The sequence below is a fragment of the Brassica napus genome, chromosome C2, assembly GCF_020379485.1.
Source record: "Brassica napus cultivar Da-Ae chromosome C2, Da-Ae, whole genome shotgun sequence".
Classification (NCBI taxonomy): domain Eukaryota; kingdom Viridiplantae; phylum Streptophyta; class Magnoliopsida; order Brassicales; family Brassicaceae; genus Brassica; species Brassica napus.
Genome location: NC_063445.1, coordinates 51,879,406 through 51,891,818, shown reverse-complemented (window position 1 = coordinate 51,891,818; position 12,413 = coordinate 51,879,406). Strand labels below are relative to the sequence as shown.

General features: G+C 34.8%; 1 protein-coding gene and 1 long non-coding RNA gene across 3 annotated transcripts; one reads left to right on the top strand and one right to left on the bottom strand.

Moving 5' to 3' along the window:
• Window positions 1-1,422: 1,422 nt before the first annotated feature.
• On the top strand, window positions 1,423-4,077 carry LOC106362638 (clumping factor A-like). 2 transcript variants are annotated; one of them, XM_048746993.1, is made up of 4 exons: window positions 1,423-1,847; window positions 1,957-3,085; window positions 3,134-3,507; window positions 3,593-4,077. In XM_048746993.1, the coding sequence occupies exons 1-4, from the start codon at window positions 1,500-1,502 to the stop codon at window positions 3,902-3,904; spliced, it is 2,163 nt and encodes a 720-aa protein (XP_048602950.1). In that variant the 5' UTR covers window positions 1,423-1,499; the 3' UTR covers window positions 3,905-4,077. The 2 variants fall into 2 exon arrangements, with proteins under 2 accessions (XP_048602950.1, XP_013657960.2); XM_013802506.3 differs by having other exon boundaries at window positions 1,957-3,507.
• A 2,707-nt stretch (window positions 4,078-6,784) lies between these two features.
• Window positions 6,785-8,090, bottom strand: LOC125581476. Its single transcript, XR_007319099.1, has 2 exons — window positions 7,605-8,090; window positions 6,785-7,222 (listed from the first exon to the last, which is right to left on the bottom strand). It is a non-coding gene; the product is annotated as an uncharacterized LOC125581476 (long non-coding RNA).
• Window positions 8,091-12,413: the final 4,323 nt, after the last annotated feature.

The window sequence follows — 12,413 nt, the reverse complement described above, 5'->3', positions numbered from 1 at the left end:
GAATAAGCACTGTCTCCCACTTTACTTAAAAACGTCACAAGATGTGTCATCTTTCTTCATGGCCGAAGCATGTGCTATAGTAACGGCTCTTAGGTATGTCCTCCCGGATGAGGAGTCAAATAGGATACATGACATGCGGTTATTAGGACTAGATTTTCGCATTATCTGTTTTAACTTTGTCCATGAGACAAATATATGTCTCGCCACGAGTGCACTTGTTAACCTCTAGCAATTTATGTTGACTTTTTAGGTTCGGTCTAATCATCTCCGTTGACCAATTTTTTTTTATAAGTGAATAAGTGATGAATAAATTAGTTTACGCATCCAAATATTGGGGAATGACTCGATGTTAGAAAAATCGTAAGAAGAGAGGAAAATCTACTTTAACATATATTGATTTCTAAAATATAACACTTGAATGTCAGTTTTCAGAAAGTTATTTATCTTTTCATATATTTTTAATTGCTCATTTGACTTTAGATCAAGAAAATCCTTAAGGTTTACTATAATTGTAGAAATTTGACGATTTAGCATATTGTCTCATTGACACAGGGACATCAAAATAGAAAATTTAGAAAAAGAAAAAAAACCCATAATAGTTTGTATTTTACATGTTTATCTTGGAGAAATTTATTATGTGATGTGACCATAGAAACAATAAATCATATATACACATTATTTGGTGTATAGGTTTATGAGACTACTTTGAACTAAATTGTTGTTATCGGCAAGTGTTGAAAGATGTTTAGTTACAGTGAAACTAACGAAAATTACGTCATAGGAATATGCACAGGTTATTACTAGCTATAGTAAGAAATGTTTGTAACATGGAAGCGCGTGTTGCGTGTGACGAATCAGTCAATGGTTTAAAAAGCATGACCCAAAGTTTCAGTATCTATTATTTGCACACAGCTGAATTAATCAATTATACTACAAATTTTATTTTATATTTTCGATTTCTAAGAGCATCATTAGTGGCACAATTTCTTTGGAAAGTCCCTCAACCATTTAATACCGGTTTAATACTAATATAAGTTTACTATGTGATGAAAATTTAAATATGAAAAAGATAATATAATCACAAGATGACACATGTAACTTTAATCTCTCCAAAAGTTGCGAATGTTTCTTGAAGAGGAGACGATTCTGATGTTTTATCTTCTTCTCTCCTGCTTTTGTAATATTTTAATATTATTTTTAGGGGAAAAACTCAGCAAAGCTCTATTGCTGAGCATGCTCTAAATGTAGATTGAAGAGAAACGCGGACAGCAACATAAATTCATAATTGTCGTCAAAAGAAATAAAACATGAGAGAACCTCTCTTTACTATTCTCTAGCGATCGTAGATTAATCCACAATTTTCTCTTTTTCACTTAAAATAGTTTTTTTTTTCAAGGTATCTATATAAACTCAGTTCTCTCCAAACTAAATCATCCAAAAATTCAAAAAATAAAAAAAGAAAGAAAAACATTTATATAACAAAAAAAAGAGAGAGGAACATGGCTAATAAAAACGTACTAGGATTATATTTGATGTTTCTAGTAGTATCAAGTGTGGTCTACGAGGCGCAAGGAACTTTCTTGCTAAAGATGTACTTGAAGAGGAAATTTTTACGAAATACAAGGAACTTTACACCATTCGCATGCAAAGGTATGTTATTATTAATGAGTAGACTTAAACGTGGGTGTCCCGCGACTGAAGGGTTCAAGACTTTCTTTTCACTGTTCACGTCTTACGTGAAATTCATCAAAACGGCACCTACCACATCGAATACCGATACTCAGCTAACAACGAAAGTTGACGCCCTCACCAATGCTATATCTGTGTTGACTGGTACTAAAAGCGGAGTAAGTACCTATAACGTAACACTGTAACGTTCGTATTGAGACTATGGTTAAAGAATTTTCAGTGTGGATTGTCTTAGATATTATTTTCTTACTGATCTTTTTGGAACAGTCGAATTCGAATTTTAGAGAGACCATGCTGTCAATGGGAAAGACTTTGATTGAGCAGAAAAGGAGTACTTCACAGCGCATGACACATCAGCAAAAGAAAGTGTTGGTTGCGGCTATGGTGCAATGGACTAAAACGGTAGCTACATTGGTGAAAACAGCCGTAGAGACAGCAGGAAAGTCTATTGATGTATCGAACCTAGGGCTTGACGTTGATGTTAACTCCATTGTTGGAAGTGGAAGTGATGAAAGCCCAGAAAGCGGTTCCCCTGGCAGTGATAGTCCCACAACCACCAGTTCAGGAAGCAATACTGATTCAGGTTCAATCATTTACGAAGACACTACCGGTGGAGGTTCAAGCAGTCCAAGTGGAAGTCCCGCAGACAGCCCTTCTTCTACCATGACCACACAATCCGCCGGTTCTACCCCGGGCAGCCAAAGTGGTACAACCACAGAGAGCCCGAATGATACAACTACAGAGAGCCCCAGTGGTACAACCACGGAGAGCCCGACTGGTTGTGACAGCCCGAGTGGAAGTCCCACTGACAGCCCGAGTGATACAACCACAGAGAGCCCGAGTGGTACAACCACGGAGAGCCCGAGTGATACAACCACGGGGATTCCGAGTGGAAGTCCCACAGACAGTCCGAGTGGTGCAACCACGGAGAGCCTGAGTGATACAACCACGGACAGCCCGAGTGATACAACCACGGGGAGCCCGAGTGGAAGTCCCACGAACAGCCCGAGTGGTGCAACCACTGACAGCCCGAGTGGTGCTACTACGGACAGCCAGAGTGATACAACCACGGAAAGCCCGACTGATACAACCACGGGGAGCCCCAGTGGAAGTCCCACGGACAGCCCGAGTGGTGCAACCACGGACAGCCCGAGTGGTGCAACCACGGAGAGCCAGAGTGATACAAACACGGAGAGCCCGACTGATACAACCACGGGGAGCCCGAGTGGAAGTCCCACGGAGAGCCCGAGTGGTGCAACCACGGAGAGCCCGAGTGGTGCAACCACGGAGAGCCCGAGTGGTGCAACCACGGACAGCCCGAGTGGTGCAACCACGGGGAGCCCAAGTGGAAGTCCCACGGACAGCCCAAGTGGTGCAACTACGGACAGCCCAAGTGGTGCAACTACGGACAGCCTGAGTGGTACAACCACGGAAAGCCCGAATGGAAGTCCCACGGGCAGCCCTTCTGGTACAACCACAGACAGCCCGAGTGGAAGTCCCACGGACAGCCCGAGTGGAAGTCCCATGGACAGCGAAAGCTCACAAAGTTCAACAAGTAGCTCATCAACAACATCAGCGAAAGAAGTCGAGATTCAAACATCCAAAGAAGCAAGGTCGTTCATTCATGCCCTGGAGAAGAAGTACGCAGGAACGGTACAACTCGACACTTTCTTCGAGAAACTCAAGACTTCCATGTCTGCTTCCACAAAGATCTCTAACACTGACGAAAAACGCTTCGTTTCTAAAATGAGTTCTGCTGTTAGTGCAGTGTCCGAGGCCGCAACTACTGTTAGTTCAAAGTTAGCCAAATCACCAGAGGTGCGTATGAAAAAAAATAATCATGTTTTCAGCTAATCTTATATTCTTTTGATTAAAATAATCTCATCTTTTTTTGGTGCACTAGGCGAAGAGCCGCATGGAATCTTCCAAAGAAAAATTGATGAAGACTTACAAAGAACTAGAAGACGTAAACAGTAAAATAGTGAGCGAGAATAAAGGCAAGACAGTGTCGTCCACACAAAAGTCAGAGCTTAAGCAGACACTCAGTAAATGGGAACAAGTCACCACCCAGTTTGTGGAGAATCTTGTTTCTTCGAGTTCTTCATCTTCATCTTCCTCATCTTCCTCTCAGTCTCAGCAATCTCAACAGTCTCAAAAATCTCATCAGTCTCAACAGTCTCAGCAGGGCAGTACCATGAAGACTGAGACCAATTGATGCGACTCAAATCATCAAGAAAGACAAACTAGTACCGCCATATTTGATAATCAGTTACCAACTAGAGGTTTTTGTTTCTTTCAATAAGACTAAGATCGGTGTAGGCTGCAATGTCTACCTATAGACCGACGTATGCAAATAATGTACACTGTATGCGCTCTCTCTATGCTTTACAAAGAGAAGCAACCGAGACCCATTAAAAGGGATTTTGAATAGTGTTTTGTGTTCCTACCCATATTTTGTTTTTAAACTTGTATTCTTATGATCATGGTAGTTTCTAGGAGGACTAGTGGTTACAAATTTAATCGTGGAAAGGAATTAATAAGAGAATATTATTATCTTACATTCTAATATAATAAATTTATAGAAATTTATCTAAATAAAATAATAAATGTTTTGTTTGCTAAATAATAAAATAATAAATGTTACATGCAATGTATTCAGTTCACTCATATATCATTTACATGAACAATAACAAAAAAAAAATTGTTTTGAAAGAATGTCAAATTTATCCAGAGAAAAAAACTTATGTACATTGAGTGTGATTTCCAAGCATAGTGTGTATGAATAATTCACAAAACCAGAAAACAAGTAACTGAACTTGTTATCTTGTATCAAACCAAAGCCTCATGGCATCCTCGTATGCATCCCCTCAATGAGGAGATTCGATTTCGGACCATCTTGTCCACTGAAATTTTTAATTAACAACTAGAACTTGGATGTTTGATTTAATTTGTGTTCAACGTAAATTCATAAACAACTTGTTTTGTAAAAAAAATTTAATGTATATTTTAGATGTTTTGCAATTTGGCGATTTAGTTAATCCCACGAAAAATTTATCTCTTTAACACATGCGACTTAGTTAATATTCGCACATTATTAATAATGGTCAGTATATGAATATTGATTTGGTTAGATAAGTTTTGGAATTGTAATTAATTAATTTAAATTGATTTTAAATATGGTGGCATAATCTGTAAGTAAAAATAAATAGAAGAAAAACTTAATTTATTGTAAATGTAATGGCTAAATGTATAAATAAAAGGAAATAATAAAAATAATGTTATCCATGTTTCCAAACAATCCTCATTTAAACTGTTATTCATGTTTCCAAACAGTACCAAAAAGTACTTCAGTTTTAATAATATAGACTAGAACTTGACATTCGCCCCCGCACGGGTGTTTGATTTAATTTGTGTTCAATATAAACTCATAAACTGCTGGTTTTATAAAAAAAAAATCCTTGTATATTTTTATATGTTTTGTAGTTTACATATAGAGTAGAATATATTATTTTAATAATATAGATGTTTGATAATAATTTTTTTATTTGTACATAATATTATATTTTTATTATAACTTAATACAATTTGATGTAATTGTACTATTCATATATTAACCTGTTTTTTTTTTTAATTTATTTTCAAATGAAAAAACATACCTAAAGTTATAATTTTGCATTAGTTTTCTATGCATTATTATTAATTTTATGATATTTTTTTTTCTTGAAAATTGAACTCTCAAAATTTTTATATTTGACTTAACTAAATAAAGTAATACTATATTTAAAATTCTTTTATATAATATATACTATATATTTTAGTTTTAGTTTTTATTTTCACCATAAAGAAACAACAACCATTGTAATTTATTTTAAATGTAGTGGCAGAATCTGTAAATAAAAAAATGCAAAAAGGAAATATGTAACTTATTATAAATGCAATGACTAAATGTGTAAATAAAAAGAAGTAATTAATCTGCTATCCATGTTTCCAAACAATTCTCATTTATCTTTTTATTCATGTTTCCAAACAATACCAAAAGATATTTCAGTTTTAATAATATAGATAATAAAGTTAATTGAAAGCAGAGTTAACATATGTTTAATCAAACATCTTCAAAAGGAAATTTTGCCAAAAAAGGACAACTAACCTCTCCATTTTTCCCTTTAGGGCATCTCCAACCCAACTCCAATTTTTACTCTAAAATGGAGTAAAATTGGATATGAAGTAAAAAATGTTCCGACTCAACTCCATATATCACTCCATAATGGAGTGAGAAATGAAGTGGAATTAAAGCATTTTTACTTCATATCCACTTTTACTCCATTTTGAAAAAAAAAATGGAGTTTCACATTGGAAATGCTTTTAGAACAAAATCAACTTTTGTCACTTTTGGAAATTTACTATTTTTTTTGTTTATACAAATTCATATTAATATATTTACAAGGCAAAAATAAGTAAAACGTAAAACATGGTATTAACATTTATGTGTGTTTAGGAAAAATATTTTTGTGTTAAATTTATTTTTGGAAAAGCAATTTCAAAAATGGGTTGAAAATGTCAGTAAATCTGATCTACCATCTACCATCTACCATCTACCATCTACTATCTACTTAGAATAGACAATCTAATGGAAACACAATGACCTAATTAACATAGAATACGCAATATACCAAATACATATCCATCTACTGAAGAAGAATAACCATTCTTCATCTGCTTCTATGTTCTGCAAGTCGAGTAGCTCAAAAAGCCTAAAGATTAAACATATATATTTACTTTTCCATAAGATAATTCTTATACCGGGTCTGTCATCTAATTCCGCGATATGATATTTCTACGCTTTCGGCTGTTTTTTAACTATGATAGAATGTGAATTCTATAAGATTTGTAACTAACATCCGAAAATCTAGCTAAAAATGGTTAGAAAATATTTCCTAAATCTTTTAAATCTTGTTATTTCCTTTTTTAATTTGCTGCAGGAAAACATGTTTTCTTATTTCATCAACTTTTTTGCTTCTTTTCCTTGTTCTTTTTTTCTTTCTATTGTCTATCTAACATAAGAAAATGCGCATATATATGCTTTTACTCGGAAACCTTGTGTAAACAAACTAACAACAATAGACACAAAACTGCCTTTTTGGTTCGTTACATATAAGTTCTTGTTACATGTTTTGCATTAGAAGAAGAAGACGGTATAAATCAAGAACCGTCAGCAAACCATAATCCCAATACGAATGAGAAGCAGCATAAAAGAAGGATGAGGCAATGGCGGAAGAATCAAGAGGGATGTTGTGAGACCAACAAGGACAAGGGTTGACTCTAAACTGAAGCAGATCGCCATTATTAGCCTCCTTTGCCATGCTGCTCTGAGAGGACTGACAATGTCTGGAAACGTTCTTGCTTATTCATCATTAGAGCTTGAGCCGATCATACACTGAGAAAAGATAACCATCCGGTAGTTGTATTGTACCTAATGCCGAAGGGTCTCTCATCCTTAACCTTGAGTTCATGGTATTTCCTTCGACTGTGAACACTATCATACTTGAACATATAAGTTTGCAACAATCAAACAATCAAACAATCAAACACGGAGAGTAATCAATTATGTTGTTCAAATTCTGACTTAAGACTCAAATCTTCTGCAATCAATCAAAACAGCCAATTGATAAAACTACAAAGATTCTGAAACAATCATGAACATCAAAATCAATAAGCTAAACCAGATTCTTGATCTAAGTACTGAGTAAGTAAACATTCATGTCGACACTGAGACCACACATGCATAAACGTGACGTTATTGACGTGATGGGCTTCTCAAATCAGACAAAGTCAAAGCGATCATAGCCACTAAACTGAATCACATAATGAAATGAACCAATCCAGTATTGAAACGACGTCAAAGGAAAGAAACAAACCATGTGCTCAGTGGTGATGAAGGGATCGTTGACGCCTTGACGACAAGCTCAATATCGTCTAACAACTCTAGCGACCAAACGACCCTTGACCAATGAACGGCGGAGAAAATCTTTTCATTGGATCAGAAAGACAAAACGAAGAAAATCATTGATGTTGTAAAAGTAATGGATACTTAATAAAGGAGATTACCCATCATAGATAAATGGAAAGATTACAAATCATAATCTCTTGGTTATGAGCCATCAACAATCTGGTTCATAACACTCCCCTTGGATGCCATAACCATTTAGAGCTTGTAATGTGCTTTAATGTTGCCTGACCTCATTAAAACATTACCAGAAAAACCCAATTGGGACAAAACCATGGTGAAGAAAAAAGAGTACAACACAAATTACTCCCACTGATTTGAACATTACTGAAGGTCTCTTGGACCTCTCTAATTTTCTGCAATCCGTGGGTGATGGAGATCTTCACTACAAGAAAACAGCGGCATACTGAGGGAAAAAATCGTCGGTATGTCGTCGGAATAACGCTATTCCGACGACATACCGACGAAAAAAGTCCTCGGAAATAACTCCTCGGAAATTCATCTTTCCTCGGAAATCCCTCGGAAATTTCCGACGGAATTCCGAGGAAATGAATTTCCTCGGAATATTCCGAAGACTTTTTTCGTCGGAAATTCCTCGGAATATTCCGAGGAATATCTCGTCGGAATATTCCGAGGGATACACTTCCTCGGAATATTTCCAAAATTCAAAAAAAAAATTATAAATTTATTTTTTTAAATTGAAATTCAAAAATATAAAATTAAAATTGAGATAGAAAACATATTTAAAATACAAAAAATAATAAAATAGTTTTTATAAATAAAAAAATGTTTTATAAATACAAAATTAGTTTTAGTAAATATAAATATTTTTATAAATATGAAATCATCTTTTTATAAATACAAAATAGTTTTTATAAATAAAAAAATAATAAAATAGTGTTTATAAATAAAAAAATGTTTTATAAATACAAAATTAGTTTTAATAAATATAAATATTTTTATAGATATGAAATCATATTTTTATAAATACAAAATAGTATTTATAAATACAAAAATAATAAAATAGTGTTTATAAATCAAAAATGTTTTATAAATACAAAATTAATTTTAAAATATGAAATCATCTTTTATAAATCCAAAAAACGAATTTATATAGAAAGAACGTTTTGTATATTTAAAAATAGTTTTTATAAATACAAAAATAAAAAAATAGTGTTTATAAATCAAAAAAATATTTTATAAATACAAAATTAGTTTTAATAAATATAAATATTTTTATAAATATGAAATCATCTTTTATAAATCCAAAAATCGAATTTATATACAAAAACGTTTTGTAAAATCGAATTTATATAAACGTTTTGTAAATACAAAAATAATAAACAATTTATAAAAAAAAATCTAAATCAATTCAACACAACCAAATCACAATTCTAAACCTATTACACAACAAATCACAATCCTACCCAATCACCCTAACAAAAATCTATCAAAAAACTTCTAAAATCATCAAATCTACTTAAAAACCTAACAAATAGGACCTAAGAGAGTGGGATAAGGTCCTTACATGATTTGTAAAGGAATGGAAAGGATTCGCCGGAGAGATCGTCGCGAGAGAAGGTGGAGAACGCCGGAAGGAGAGAGAGATCGCCGGAAAGGAAGAAGAGAGAAATGGGGAAGAAGAGAGAAATGGGAAGAAGATGCGGTTCGAGTTTATAAAACCTTGGTTCTGACGGATATTTTCCGTCGGAATTCCCTCAGTATTTTCAATTTCAATTTTCGCGAAATATTTGGCGGCTTGTTTGCCCGGTTAAATGAAAATATTCCAAGGAAATTCCGACGGCCACTTAAATATCCGTCGGAATTTCCTCGGAATATTTTTATTAATTCGAGGAAAAAGAATATCCTGTGCATGTATTTCTATTAATTTATATTGTTCCTCGGAATTTCCTCGGAATATTCCGAGGAAATACCGAGGAACTAGTGTTTGGGGTTTCAAAACATCAATTTTTTTGCCGTATTTCATTTCTTATACAATTGTAATGCATACCATTGAAGATTCTTTGTATAGATGAGCATAAACCATGAAATAACAAATTTCAAAACGAATTGTAAGTATTCCCTTTACCGTTCATTAAAGTGTATAAGTGTTTCTCTTATGTTGTGGGGATTTCGTTCATACAATCGGAAAAGTGTTTATTATAGGGTAATGAACAAATTTTTGACTTCATAATGAACGTAAGACACTTAATAAGGGTTATATAGGTGTTATTCAAACCGCAAAACGTTGTTTTCGGTTTAAAAACCCTATTTCCTCGGAATTTCCTCGGAATATTCCGAGGGAATTCCGAGGAAACCCTTTTCTTCCTCAGAATTTCCTCGGAATATTCCGAGGAAATTCTGAGGAACTAGTGTTTGGGGTTTCAAAATCTCGAATGTTTTTTTATAAATGGATCGATCGATGTATTTATGTCCAAAAACGCATCGATCGATCACTAAGATGGACCAAAGCGTAACAATGTGATCGATCGATGAGATTATCCCATCGATCGATCAAGGATATCAAGTGTTCCTCGGAATATTCCGAGGAAATTCTGAGGAACTAGTGTTTGGGGTTTCAAAATCTCGAATGTTTTTTTATAAACGGATCGATCGATGTATTTATGTCCAAAAACGCATCGATCGATCACTATGATGGACCAAAGCGTAACAATGTGATCGATCGATGAGATTATCCCATCGATCGATCAAGGATATCAAGTGTTCCTCGGAATTTCCTCGGAATATTCCGAGGAAATTCTGAGGAACTAGTGTTTGGGGTTTCAAAATCTCGAATGTTTTTTTATAAACGGATCGATCGATGTATTTATGTCCAAAAACGCATCGATCGATCACTATGATGAACCAAAGCGTAACAATGTGATCGATCGATGGGTATATGTCCAAAAACGCATCGATCGATCACTAGTTCGTCGGAATTTCCTCGGAATATTCCGACGGATTGATGTTTCCTCGGAATTCCGTCGGTATATCCCGAGGAAATTCCGAGGAAACCCAAATTCCTCGGGAAATTCCGAGGATTTCATTTTCCGTCGGAATGTCCGTCAGAATACCGATGTTTTCTTGTAGTGCTTGGGCAGAATATGCTTTGTCCTCGAACATGATAGTTGGTTCTTCTTTACCATCGGTCATGCCACAATCTGATCGAACATATTGAGTCATCGACCTCAAATACACACACACGAAATCTTGGATGATGTTGCTGTGATATGCGTGTACCACCATGTGTAAAACATAATCTGTCTGAAAACAAATCAACAAAACCAAATAACCCCTCTTTGGGCTGGTTAGTATAAAATAAACCAAAATCAAAGGCTTCTTCATCGTCCTTCTTATGGACCAATCAGATTAGTGTCTAAAACAAGACTTCTGTATCGTCCATCTCATGACTAAATGGACTTCTTTATTGTCCACCTTTGGACTGAATGGATCAGTGTCCAAAACAAGTGATCTCACGCCCATGTACTAGATAATGGGTGAGACTGATCCATATTAAATCTCTTGAGTACCCTTTTCTGTATATACTATTTGATGCACAAGGATTTCATTGTTAATGTACTCAAGCTGTAATCCCAAACAAAACTTTATTTTCCAAAATCTTTCATCTCAAACTCTTTCTTGAGATATTCAACTGTTTGGAAAATTGTATCCAGAGGTTCCTAGGATATTCAGATCATATACTTTGATGATTATCAATATAGTTCTCGAAAACTTGCTGTTCTTTGAGATCAATACCCTCTAGTACCTTCATTATCCAGTGGACCATATAAATATGCAGTCACTACATCAATTTGCTGCAAGTCTAATTTTTCCTCTTATATAGCCAGACTTATGAGAAATCTAAAAGTAGTTGCATCCACCGCATGGGAGTATGTCTCCTCATAATCTATTATTGGTCTTTGTGATAATCCTTGTGCAACATCAGCTTTATATCTCACGATTTCTATTCCTCACAAGACCCATTTATATCCATTGGTTTTAACATCATATGGCGTCTTAATCATATGGCCAAATACGCCTTTCTTCTTTAAACTATTTAACCCCACGTTTCCATTCAATCCAATCTGTCCTACGAGTACACACTCTTATATTGACGTGGGTTCATGATTCTCGCTTATATTCATAAATTCAAGTGCTACCTTGTATGCAAATAAATCATCTTATGTCGACATTCCTTATTGGTTCCATTATGTTCCAGACATGATATAATCGATTGAGATTCATTATTATCAGGACCTTTACTACTTTGGAGCTTGGCGTCCCAAGCAACATTGTTTGGTACATGTACCTTAGAGCCGGCCGGCCTTATCTCCATGTCTGGGATGGTTTCTTTAGTAACCTCGGATTTGGATTTTGATTATCATTCTCTGCACCTTTCTTTTGTTTCTGTGGATTTTTATCTTTTGGAACCTATTGGTCTACCACGTTTCATACGTTGTCTAGACTTTGTAACAACTTGACTGTGTCTCTTCTTGAACATCAAATTCGTTGGTGCTTTACAAGCTGGTTTATATATGACTTAGTCATTCTTTTTCGGGTCAGCAAATGTGTCTGGCATTTGATTAGCTAGCTTTGTAAATGTATAATCTTTGGACGTCTATTTCACATTCTTTAGTCCGAGGATCTTGCCAAGACATTGATGGTTGATTTCATTCTATTTCTTTTACCATTCTTTTACCATCTTTATTATTTTTTTCTC

What these genes read in the sequence shown, in the direction of transcription:
- LOC106362638 (XM_013802506.3), top strand. Translation starts at nt 1,500, where the DNA reads ATGGCTAATAAAAACGTACTAGGATTATATTTGATGTTTCTAGTAGTA. An exon ending in TGACTGGTACTAAAAGCGGA is followed by an intron (nt 1,848 to 1,956) that starts GTAAGTACCTAT and finishes TTTTTGGAACAG; the next exon opens with TCGAATTCGAATTTTAGAGA. An exon ending in AGTTAGCCAAATCACCAGAG is followed by an intron (nt 3,508 to 3,592) that starts GTGCGTATGAAA and finishes TTGGTGCACTAG; the next exon opens with GCGAAGAGCCGCATGGAATC.